The sequence below is a fragment of the Phocoena phocoena genome, chromosome 6 (assembly GCF_963924675.1).
Source record: "Phocoena phocoena chromosome 6, mPhoPho1.1, whole genome shotgun sequence".
NCBI classification, from domain to species: domain Eukaryota; kingdom Metazoa; phylum Chordata; class Mammalia; order Artiodactyla; family Phocoenidae; genus Phocoena; species Phocoena phocoena.
In genome coordinates this window covers 105,232,977-105,246,256 of record NC_089224.1, presented here as the reverse complement: position 1 = coordinate 105,246,256, position 13,280 = coordinate 105,232,977, and the positions used below count along the sequence as shown (strand labels likewise).

At 39.3% G+C, this 13,280-nt stretch overlaps 1 protein-coding gene across 1 annotated transcript in view; it reads left to right on the top strand.

Annotated features, from left to right (window-relative positions):
- SCAI (suppressor of cancer cell invasion) overlaps positions 1-13,280 on the top strand; it is a 136,049-nt gene that overhangs the window by 83,646 nt on the left and 39,123 nt on the right. Inside the window, exons 4-6 of the mRNA XM_065879166.1 lie at positions 4,625-4,720; positions 5,323-5,409; positions 6,613-6,711. Coding sequence (XP_065735238.1) covers positions 4,625-4,720; positions 5,323-5,409; positions 6,613-6,711 — 282 coding nt within the window. The remainder of the gene's footprint in view (positions 1-4,624; positions 4,721-5,322; positions 5,410-6,612; positions 6,712-13,280) is intronic.

Genomic DNA, 13,280 nt, shown 5'->3' with positions numbered 1-13,280 from the left:
CTGAAGCAGGAAGAAACAGAAAATATGAACAGACCAATCACAAGTAATGAAATTGAAACTGTCATTAAAAATCTTCCAGCAGGGTTTTCCCTGGTGGCGCAGTGGTTGAGAGTCTGCCTGCTGATGCACGGGACACGGGTTCATGCGCCGGTCCAGGAAAATCCCACATGCCATGGAGCGGCTAGGCCCGTGAGCCATGGCCGCTGAGCGTGCTTGTCCAGAGCCTGTGCTCTGCGATGGGAGAGGCCACAACAGTGAGAGGCCTGTGTACCAGAAAAAAAAAAAAAAAAAAATATTCCAGCCAGGACCAGATGGCTTCACAGGTGAATTCTATCAAACATTTAGGGATGAGCTAACACCCATCCTTCTCAAACTCTTCCAAAAAATTGCAGAGAAAGGAACACTGCCAAACTCATTCTGTGAGGCCACCGTCACCCTGATACCAAAACCAGACAAAGATACTACAAAACAAGAAAATTACAGACCAATATCACTGATGAATATAGATGCAAAAATCCTCAACAAAATACTAGCAAACAGACAATAATAAACAAAATGGGACCTTATGAAACTTCAAAGCTTTTGCTAAGCATAAGAAACTATAAACAAGACAAAAAGACAACCCTCAGAATAGGAGAAAATATTTGCAAATGAATCAACGGACAAAGGATTAATCTCCAAAATATATAAACAACTCATGCAGATCAATACTATAAAAACAAACAACCCTATCCAAAAATGGGCAGAAGACCTAATAGACATTTCTCCAAAGAAGACATACAGCCAAAAAGCACATGAAAAGCTGCTCAACATCACTAATTATTAGAGAAATGCAAATCAAAACTACAATGAGGTATCACCTCACACCAGTTAGAATGGGCATCATCAGAAAATCTACAAACAACAAATGCTGGAGAGGGTGTGGAGAAAAGGGAACCCTCTTGCACTGTTGATGGGAATGTAAATTGATACAGCCTCTCTGGAGAACAGTATGGAAGTTCCTTAAAAAACTAAAAATAGAATTACCATATGATCCAGCAATCCCACTACTGCACATATACCCAGAGAAAACCATAATTCAAAAAGACACATGCACCCCAATGTTCATTGCAGCACTATTTACAATAACCAGGTCATGGAAGTAACCCAAATGCCCATCAACAGACGAATGGATAAAGAAGCAGTGGTACATATATACAATGGAATATTACTCAGCCATAAAAAGGAACGAAACTGGGTCATTTGTTGAGACGTGGATGGATCTAGAGACTGTCATACAGAGTGAAGTAAGTCAGAGAAAAACACATATCGTATATTAATGTACATATGTGGAACCTAGAAAAATGGTACAGATGAACCGGTTTGCAGGGCAGAAATAGAGATACAGATGTAGAGAACAAATGTATGGACACCAAGTGGGGAAAGCGATCGTGGTGGGGGTGGTGGTGGGATGAATTGGGCGATTGGGATTGACATGTATACACTGATGTGTTAAAATTGATGACTAATAAGAACCTGCTGTATAAAAAAATAAATAAAAACTTAAAAAAAACAAAACTAGTACTAAACTTTCTTTGGGTTATTTGTATGGAAATATGTTAATATAAATGTTTCAGACATACATGAAATTCCTAAAAATCTTATATGTTCTGGTATAATGTTATAAGTCATAATTCTAGTTAGTATTTTTAAATGTATATCTCAGAAATAACTAAAAAAAATAAAAATAAAAATAACTGATTAGCTCTTCCTAATGCACCCTCTCACTAAAGATCCATGGAGACATAAAAAGGATAAAAACTTGCAATAAATTTGGAAACTAGTGTCTGTAGTTAACCTATTTGGTAATCTGAAATGAGTTTCTACTTATTGTAAGGATAATGGAAATAGATTTAAAACTGGAATTGCTAGTTCATTCTTGTATTGTAGTGTCTGAAAATTTTGGGTAGGAAAACCTTTTGCTTTTTTACTCATTGTCTTAACATCTGGTACAGAAATGCACATCTTCTTTTACTCATTAATTCCACTTACAGAAATTTGCCTTTTACTCATATCACATAACTATTCAAGTTTATTAGTATGAAGATGTTTATTGCAGCATTTTTATGACAGGGAAAAACTGGAAGCAATATGAATGTCCATCAGGAGGGGATTGGTTAAGTAGATTGGTTCATTATATACGACACTCTACACAGTAAATATTGATGTAATTCTATATGCATTAAAGAAACCTGATATATTATTAAACTAAAAAGGCATGTTAGAGAAAATTATATATAGTTTGATCCCATTTATGTAAAATAATAGATAAACTGACATATATTTAAATATAGAGAGAAAATGCATTTTCAGTGGTGGTTATTTCTGGGAACTAGAAAGGAAAAGCAGTAAGGTGTTTTTTATTTCTTGCTTTATACACTGTATAGTATTTTTGTTTTCTAAGAGACATATTTTCAAAACTGAAAAAGAGGGACTTCCGTGGTGGCGCAGCAGTTAAGAATCCACCTGCCACTGCAGGCAACGTGGGTTCGAGCCCTGGTCTGGCAAGATCCCACATGCCGCGGAGCAACTAAGCTCGTACGCCACAACTACTGAGCCCGTGCACCTAGGGCCCGTGCTCCGCAACAAAGAGAAGCCACAGCAATGAGAAACCTGTGCACCACGACGAAGAGTAGCCCCCGCTCACTGCAACTAGAGAAAGCCCGTGCCCAGCAATGAAGAGCCAACACAGCCATAAATAAATAAATAAATAAATTTGTTTATTTTTAAACAAATTGAAAAAGAAAGAAAAGCATAAGGTCTCTGCGACAGATTGTTTGTAAAAGTCATTCCCTTCCCCATATCCGTGCCCATGAGTCATCCCCCTCTCACACTGACGCTGGGCTTGGCCATGAGATTTGTTTTGCCTAATGGGACAGTGCAAATATGATGGAAAGTCTTAAAAAGAAACATGCATATCTGAGCTGCCCTCCCTTTTGCTGCTGTTGGGACCCTTGCAACCACCTCATGTAAATGGACCCAAGCTAGCCTGTTAGATGATGAGAAACATGTGACCCAGCACCTTAGCTGCCAGCCAGGCTAAACATTCAAGGGAGGCCATCCACTACTAGCTGTCCACAGTTGCATGAGTGAAATAAGAAGTGTACCATGATGTAATCAATGAATATTTATTATTCCTTTATAACACAAATGGCTTTTGAGAGTACAACGCTCTCAAGATTTCATTGACTCTGTCTGTTTGATTCAGGTTAGCTTCCACATACCAATAGCCATGCCCACAATATTTCGAGACACTCCCCTCTCTCTCTTCTAGACTCTTTTACAGGTAACCTTGAGCTTATCAGCCTTCTACAAGACAGCCAAATCCTTAGATTCTTTCCCCAGATCTATTTTGTCCCCCTGAAAGAATGTACTTGGCTCCACTTTCATAAATTTCTTCACAGGCTTTAATGAAGAGGGTTTGCCCTGGGGATGAGACTGTCTAGGTGCTGCTTATAGCTAGCATTTCTCAACTGGGTCTTTTACATTTATGCATTAGAAATTGTTGTATTTTTCAATCTTGAAAGTTCTGGAATTTGTGGATTTCCTCTTTTCCTTTTCAGCCCTGCTCGCAGCTAGTTCTTTTTTGAGTTCATCTCTTTCTCATATTTTGTTACGTGTGCCTAATAGCATACTGTTTCCTGGCGTATTTGTATAAATCCACAAGTTCATTAGTCACATTATCTACTTTCCAAGTTATTGCAGGCAAATGCAGTTTTGCCACTGTATTATATGACAGCCTTCAGTAACAGTTACTTGACACTCAGTCTCAATGCCAGTGTCACATAATGTATTTCTTAGGACAATAACCTACTCCTGGTACCGGTTTCTCTACAGGCTTTTCCTGTAATAACTCTACTGGCTGCTGTAATAACTCCAACATTTTAGTACCTTACTATAGTAGAAATTTATTTCCGGCTCCCATGTTAGCTACAAGTTGTCTGCAGTTCTGAGGCTCCATTAAATGTGCCTTCTGTGTTCCAGCCTGAGGGGCAGCCCTATCTTGGTCTTAGGTCAGAGGGAAAAGTAAAAGTGCTGAACCATGTAATACCTCTTAAATCTTCTTCTCAGACATGTGGTAGATAACTTATATTTCATTGGCCAAAGCAAGTTAAATGGCCAGGGCCAAGGACAAGGATATATAGTTTCACTTACAGGGAGGGGGTAGAATAGTTGAGAACAACAATACCACCTGCACATCCACTTCTAGATTTATTCCCTAAAGCAATGTTTTTCCAAGTGCTGAGTTCTTAGCTGAAGACAAACATGTGGAAGTTATCAGTATATAAGTGAGTATGAATACGAGCACCCAGAAAGAAGGGAGATAGTGCTAGAAACCTCATGAGAGAGGCATCTGCAGAGGAGCCTACAAATGAGCTGTCAGAGGTAGGTGAGAAGAACAGGAAAGAATGTGTACTGGACCCCCGTAATAGAACTATTTCTGCTCTAAAAAATGTAACTTTTTTTTTTTAAGGAAAGCTTGAATGCAAGTGCTTTAAATCCATCCAGTTTGTATCATCATAAGACTCAATTTCCAAGTAGCATACGAGTTTTAAAATTAATATATGTTTACTTCTCATTACAGAGATTTGCCACAATATGGGCAGAAGCAGTGGCAGTCTTATTTTGGAAGAACTTTTGATGTTTACACCAAACTCTGGAAGTTCCAGCAGCAGCACCGGTAAAGGATTTTTACAGTTAAAGGAGAGTGAGGGTCCATTTTTTATTAGTAACAGTTTGACTAATATATATCACTGCAGTGCTTTTTATCTCTTAGTGTATCTTAATGTATTTCATCTTTGTGACCCAAATGAAAGCAAACTGATTTTTCCCTATTTATTTAAGGTTTTCAAATGTAAATACTATTTGATTTTTAAAGACAATATTACCTGAGATGGTGCAGATTAACTCTAATGGATAGGCAGATTCATGGTTTCATTCTAAAAATAGATGTTGTTTTTTGGGCAAAGCTATTTGGCGGGGGGGGGGGGGGGGGGGGGGGGGGGGGGGGGTGGGGGGGGTTGCTTCTAATTTTCATGCATGTAGCTCAAAGAAGTTTGTTTTTATATTTCAACTTACTTTAAATAGACATTTTATAAATGCTTTTTGAATTTAATTGAATGATTATGTTGAAATCTCATGAAAAATTCATGAATTTCAATTTATGTATTCAAAATTTCATGATGAATTGGGTGATACTTTATCCTATTAAATTAACAGATTTGGTTATTTTTGAAATTTATATTCTCTTATTTCTATTTTCTTATTTCCTATGTAAAACAGACAAGTCTTGGATAATCGGTATGGCTTGAAGCGGTGGCAAATAGGGGAAATTGCTTCTAAGATTGGGCAGCTATACTACCATTATTAGTAAGTGAATCGCAAATGGAAAACATAAAGCATTGTCCTGATTTGAACACAGCATGCAGAAGTATGCATCAATACATACCTGGTAGGAGGGAAAACTGAGGAGTTACAAATGAAATCCTAAAAGTTCAGATCATATTGATCGAGACAGCATTTTTAAATGCCCTTCCATAATCCAAGTGACATTATTTGTTTCAGAGGCTCACCTTCCACACAGTTCATTTGGTCAGACTCATTTGTAAACTTAAAGGAGTATGATCTTGGTTTTAGATAAAAGATAAATACTAAATGAATTTTATGGTTCTTAATGGCTTCACCTGAATCTTGATACCGTACAGAGACATATCATAACTGGTATGTTTGAAGGAGTGGTTTTCAGGAGGATACCTTAAAGCTCATCCTCATATATGTCTAAAAGGTTACATGAAGTCAATAAAGATACTTTAAATTGTATCCTTAGTGCAATATCATCTATATAGTCCCACCCATGAGTCAAGGAAAGAAGAGAGCTCCTTTTAGGATCTAAATGTCTCATTATCATTAAGTGATACCAGGTGTTTCATAAAAAGGCTTGGACCATTTGTAGTTTAATAGGCCAGAAAATTCCTTCCTTTCCCTGTCTTTTGGCATGCCACCCAGATTCCCATCATTAAAGTCACCTTCCCTGGTAGAATATTTTCTTAAGAAATCCCTTATAACACTACAAATGTTATTGTATGTCAACCATACTCCAATTAAAAAAACAAACTAGAAATGTTAAACAGAAAATCCAACTCACCAGCATCCTATGAAGATTAATATGAATTAGTCCATTTCTGAGTCCTGAGAAGAAACTAAAGAAATGAGCCAAAGGACAAATTACTATATGAATTTGGGGAAGGTCATGAAAGACCTGGTCCCAGGTGGGAAGATTTAACTGAGTGGAAGGCTGTTTAGAGAGGCCCTTTGAAGAATGAGAATAACGTGTACTCTGGGTTGCCATCAAAAAAGGCTTGGGAGCGGCGGGGAGGTGTTTTTTTTTATTATTATCGTTACTATTTTTATACATTTTAAGGGTGATATGATTATTGCTTTGCTGACTCAAATTTAGAATAGTTATTCCCATCCCCTGGAGTAGAGGAAGAGAGGAATAATGGAACAAGTATTTATCATGGTGAAGAGTTTGAGGTCCTGTCAAATGTAAAGAGTTTCTTTTTCTTCTCATAGCCTGCGCACATCTGAGACCAGCTATCTGAATGAAGCTTTCTCCTTCTATTCTGCAATCAGACAAAGATCATATTATTCTCAAGTCAATAAAGAGGACAGGTATGCACCTACCATTTTCAGAAAGAAGAAGATAAAGCACTCAGCATTTTTAGTCTGTGGAAATTATGCAGAAAATCACACATTTATTTATAACTTTAATTCATTTAATGGGATTTATTGAGTGCCTGCTATATGCTAGACCTTCTTAAGCATATGGAGATGTGTTACCTAAAAACAGTAAATATTACAGATGTTGTAACAGATGTCACAGTACCAGGGTAGAGTCAGAGCACAAAGGAAGGGTGGATTATTTCTTTATGAGAGATTGGGGTCACACGAAGTTTCATAGAAAAGAAACAACTCCAAAATGAGGCTTAGCTGATACCTTTGTTCTGTTTAGCCTGTGTCATCTTAGTTCGTATACATTCAAAACCCTGTTGACAACTGTCATATAGGACTAAAGAAAAGGCTGTAATGCTGTTTGAATTTTCTTTTATAAATCCAATCCATTTTGCAGTTGTGTAGCTCCGCTGTTAGGGAAAAAAAATCATGTAGAAGTTATTCATCCCCAACAGTAATCTGTTGAGCACTTATTATGTATCTCGCAGTGTGGTCAATGCTAGGGTGAGAGAAGGAAAATGAAAAGAAGCCGGGCAAGTGTACTCTTTCCCTTTTAATATTTATTTATTTATATTTCTTTATTTTCTTTATCTTTTTGGCTGTGTCAGGTCTTAGTTTCAGCACGCGAGATCTTCATTGAGGCAAGCGGGATCTTTCATTGTGGTACGCGGGCTCTTCTTGTGGCACGCGGGCTTCTCTCTAGTTGTGGCGTGCGGGTTCCAGGGTGTGTGGGCACTGTAACTGTGGTGCGCGGGCTCCAGAGCACATGGGCTCTGTAGTTCGCAGTGTGCGGGCTCTCTTGTTGAGACGCATGAGCTCAGTAGTTGTGGCACGGGCTTAGTTGCCCCACGGCATGCGGGATCTTAGTTCCCTGGACCAGGGATTGAACCCGTGTCCCCTGCATTGGAAGATGGTTTCTTTACCACTGGACCACCAGGGAAATCCCTCTCTTTTCCTTTTAGATGATTACCTTTTCATGGGTGTCCCAGACATATTTGGAGTACAGGTAGATTCCAGATGAGAAAGTAATTATTGAAGAAATCAGGGATCTGCTGGAGAATTTATTGCTAGCATTCCAGGAATTGTTGGAATATCTGAAAGTTCTTTCTACTCTCAGCAACAGAACTCACAGTTGTTATATAAGTGGAAAGATTATATTCTCTGAGAAATAGAAGAAAACATAGTTTTTACCTATTTTTCTAGAGAACACTTTGTGGTTGGCTACCATAAGCTTTCCAGCTAAACAGCAACATTTTGGAGAAAGCCCCACTCTTGTAAATCCCCTTCATTCCCTTGCAAATCTTGTTCACACTTGTCTAGAGGAGTTTGCTTGAAACAAGTAAGGTGTGTGGATGCTGAAGTCTACATTTTTTCCCCCAAGTCTTTTTGGCCTTACTTCCTCCTTCTATCAGGAAGTTCCATCAATTACTATCCTTTCAGATTTTCTTATGGTTTGCTTCAGATACTTTCACTATAGATGTATTTCCTCCAACTCCCTCTTGTTTTGCATTCATGTTGTACAATTTGTCTGAATTCTTGGTGAGATAAATTATATCCCTACAAAAATGCAAAAGGGCTATGTAACACTTTCTGAGTATGAAAAATACATATAAGCAAAGAACTATTTTAAGCAATAGTAAAATACCTCATATAATTCACTTTTCCGCATTTTCTAATTTGCCAAAAGGGAAATTGGCCTTAGGTCCCTTGGCTTAAAACCCAACAGTCTGACTTATTAAAATCATTTTCTACACTAATAGCAAATACCACATATGAATTGTTTTCCTGTGCTGCCTCCTAGAGCAGGGTAGACGAACAGAGGTGGGATTATTTGGAGCCAGGATGACAAAATCTCTTGCCTTAGGCCACTAACATAGCATCAAATGACAGTCCAGTCTGTGAAATCTCGACTTTGTTCCCTGTACCTTAGGAAAGATTTTGTTCAGTTGGTAAGTTGTTTGTTTCTCAGTTCACCGAGGGCAAGGGGGCCAGTCAAGGTAGCAGTTGGCAGCAGCTGCTAAAATCAACAGCTGGTAGATTAAAACTGAGTAAGAAAGTATTCCACAATTTCACAGTAGCTTTAAAAAGCAAAAATCTCTCCTCCAAAGGCCAAGTTCTCTCTGCATTGTCTCAGTACCTAAGGACTGTGTCAAAGCCAGGAGGAATGGTATGTTCCAACAATTACCAAGGTGACTGCCTATCACCAAACATACACAACTCTCAGCATGTCCTAATTCCATGGCCCATCGTGTTTAGCGGAGAAGACAATAGCACATAATCACTTGTCCTAGAAGCTGCAAACCCTGATTGTTGTAAATGACTAAGGCTGAATCTGGTCAGAGTTAGATCCTGAGAAGGTGAAATTTCCAAGCACAGTTAGCCACCCAGAAAAACAGTTTCTCAGGCAGATGTGTCAAGAGTCGGCGTCTTACAAGTAGTGGTCCTAACAGGTTAGACGAGGCGGCAATTAGGGAGTGCCAGAAGAACTTTGCCAAAGAAAATCATGTCACCTCTAGTGGTGACAGTACTGAAGTTTTTATTTTTTTTTTTTGCAGTACGCGGGCCTCTCACTCTTGTGGCCTCTCCTGTTGCGGAGCACGGGCTCCGGACGCACAGGCTCAGCGGCCATGGCTCACGGGCCTAGCCGCTCCGCAGCATGTGGGATCTTCCCAGACCGGGGCACGAACCCATGTCCCCTGCATTGGCAGGCGGACTCTCAACCACTGCGCCACCGGGGAAGCCCTGAAGTTTTTATTTTTTATTTTCTTAATTTATTTCTTTTATTTTTGGCTGCATTGGGTCTTGTTGCTGTGCACAGGCTTTCTCTAGTTGCAGTGAGCAGGGCTACTCTTCGTAGCGGTGCGCAGGCTTCTGATTGCGGTGGCTTCTCCTGTTGCAGAGCATGGGCTCTAGGCACGCGGGCTTCAGTAGTTGTGGCTTGCGGGTTCTAGACTACAGGCTCAGTAGTTGTGATGCACAGGCTTAGTTGCTCCGTGGCATGTGGGATCTTCCCGGACCAGGGCTCAAACCCATGTCCCCTGCATTGGCAGGCGGATTCTTTTTGTTTGTTTGTTAGTTTTGGCTCTACAACAAACTGAATCAGCTATACATATACATATATCCCCATATCTCCTCCCTGTTGCATGTCCCTCCCACCCTCCCTATCCCACCTGTCTAGGTTGTCACAAAGCACCGAGCTGATCTCCCTGTGCTATATGGCTGCTTCCCACTAGTTATCTATTTTACATTTGGTAGTGTATATGTGTCCATGCCACTCTCTCACTTCGTCCCAGCTTACCCTTCCCCCCTCCCCGTGTCCTCAAGTCCATTCTCTACATCTGCCTCTTTATTCCTGTCCTACACCTAGGTTCTTCAGAACCATTTTTTGTTTTTAGATTCCATATATATGTGTTAGCATACCGTATATGTTTTTCTCTTTCTGACTTACTTCACTCTGTATGACAGACTCTACGTCCATCCACCTCACTACAAATAACTCAATTTTGTTTCTTTTTATGGCTGAGTAATATTCCATTGTATATATGTGCCACATCTTCTTTATCCATTCATCTGTTGATGGACACTTAGGTTGCTTCCAAGTCCTGGCTATTGTAAATAGAGCTCGCAGGTTAGTTCTTAACCACTGTGCCACCAGGGAAGCCCTGAAGTTTTTAATAGTGGAAAATGTGAATCTAAACTTGAAGACCTTGACGCCTCCCAGTCGTGAGCTTCACAGGATGACTTCTTCTGCAGCAGGCAGAAGGCTGTGGGTCATCATTCAGGTTTTCAGGCTTGATAGGATAGCCTGTCATGTGTATGAGTGGATAGCAGTTCAACACAGTGGTTTCCAAAGTCAAATGCCTCCTCACTTCTGTATGTGTTTTTAATACAGGGATCTGCAAACTATGGCCTGGTTTTGTACTGTCTGGTAGCTTAGAATCCTTTTTACGTTTTTAAAGGGTTGTGAAAAAAAAGTTAAATATGCTATAGACACCATATTTGGCCTACAATATCTAAAATATTTAATGTCTGGCCATTTATAGAAAGTTTGCCAATCCCTGGTTCAGTATATGTTCATGTAGTCTGTGTTACATGATTGTATAATTTATCATATAGTTTCATAGAACCTGTTTTTTTTTTCTCAAAAAATTAATGGAATTGTCTTATTAATATTTTAAGTATGAATTGACATCAACCTCCTACAAATTTTCCTTCCGTTTTGAATTCCACTTCTGACAGTGTGTCAGCCTAGATAATCTAAAATAGTGTCTTCAGAACACCTAGAAGGGGGCTTCCCTGGTGGCGCAGTGGTTGAGAGTCCACCTGCCAATGCAGGGGACATGGGTTCGTGCCCCAGTCCGGGAAGATCCCACATGCTGCGGAGCAGCTGGGCCCGTGAGCCATGGCCGCTGAGCCTGCGCGTCCAAAACACCTAGAAGTACTGGCTAAAAAGGAGCAACCATTGCAGGACTTCCCTGGTGGTGCAGTGGTTAAGAATCCGGCTGCCAGTGCAGGGGACATGGGTTTAATCTGTGGTCTGGGAAGATCCCACATGCCACAGAGCAACTAAGCCTGTGTGCTACAGCTACTGAAGCCTGTGCGCCTAGAGCCCGTGCTCTGCATCAAAGAGTAGCCACCGCAATGAGAAGCCTGTGCATCTCAGCAAAGAGTGGCCCCTGCTCGCCGCAAGTAGAGAAAGCCCACATGCAGCAACGTAAACCCAATGCAGCCAAAAATAAATAAAGAAAATGAATAAATTTGGGACTTGCCTCATGGTGCAGTGGTTGAGAATCCGCCTGCCGGTGCAGCGGACACGGATTCCATCCCTGGTCCAGGAAGATCCTGCATGCTGCGGAGCAGCTAAGCCCATGCGCCACAACTACTGAGCCTGCTCTCTAGAGCCCGCGAGCCACAACTACTGAAGCCTGCACACCTAGAGCCCATGCTCCGCAACAAGGGAAGCCACCACAATGAAAAGCCCGCATACCGCAACGAAGAGTAGCCCCCACTCGCTGCAACCAGAGAAAAGCCTGTGCGCAGCAGTGAAGACCCAACGCAGCCAGAAACAATAAATAAATTAAATAAAAATAAAGATTTTAAAATAAATAAATTTAATTTAAAAAAAGGATCAACCATCCCTTTAAATGGAAAGCTTAGCTGTCAAGAACGTGAGGGAAATCCCCAGGTCATTAACCCTCTGATCAGTGCTATCACAGCTTTGCAGGGGCATGGTTGGTTTTGGTGATATAAAGGAACTTCTGAGGATTTCTTCAGGAAGAGGAAAATTGAAACTAAAAGGAAGGGATGATATACAAGGATTCATGAGAAAAAATTATCCCCTTGCTTCCTAAGGAAGCATGGACTTTATAAGACAGTAATCATCTTAATAATGGCTAATTGAGGTTATTAAGATAAAATGGTGCCAAATCCTGGAAAACAACATGAAAGAAGGGAGAAAATAAAGAATTCAACCATACTAGTAAGATCCATTTATTGTTCAGAGGAAGCTTAGAGTAAGTAAAGTTTGCTTATTAAAATATTAAGAAAAATATTTTTAAGGAACATAAGGAGAAGGTGTAAATTCAAAACAGGTAGAAGGGGGAGGAAAGTGAATTATGATCATTACAGTAAAAAGTATGAAAGGAATATATATGAAAAAAAGTATAATTATAGCACAAAATAATAAAGTAGAAACAAGTCCAAGTACATTGGTAATCATAGTCAATGAAAGTGATCTAAACTTCCTAGGGAAAAGTCAGAGATTATCAGTATGCCTTTTTAAGAAAAATTCAGTAATATACTATCTACAAGAGGCCCTCCAAAGATATAAGGTACATAGGAAAAGACAAATGAGACAGATACTAAGGGGAAGAAATGCTGCTCTATTTATGTATACATTATTTATATTTCAGGCAGAAAATATTATTAAGGATGGAGCTTTACTTCATAATGATAAAAGGAACAACTCAGGAAAATAAAAAATTTCTAAACTTGTATATGCCCAGTAATGTAGCATAATAATAAACAAAGCAAAAAGTGGCATATTTTCAGGGAGAAATTGATAAATGGTCACATGTATTGTACATGGAGATTTTTAATATAGCATTTAATTATGTGTCAAGAAGATAAGCAACTATAAGATTTGAGTAACATAATTGAAAACTTGTTCTAATGTGCATGAAAGTGCATACGACAATAAGCGAATGCACATAATTTTCAAGCTTATATGAAACTTCTGTGAAGTTGACTTATATTGGCCACAAAAAATGTTTCAATAATTTTTCAAGTATACATTGTCTAACGGTGGTGCAATTCCATTAAAAATTAAGAGCGAGACATAGTTTAACAAAATCATTATGTTAATCAGTAGACACATTTCTAAATTCATGCGTCAAAGAGGAATTTAAAAAATTTTTATTACGGAAAATGTGAAACATATACAAAATATATATTGTAAGGTTTTTTATTTGCAATGCAGGATGTGGAAAACAGGAAGTAGAAATTGAAAA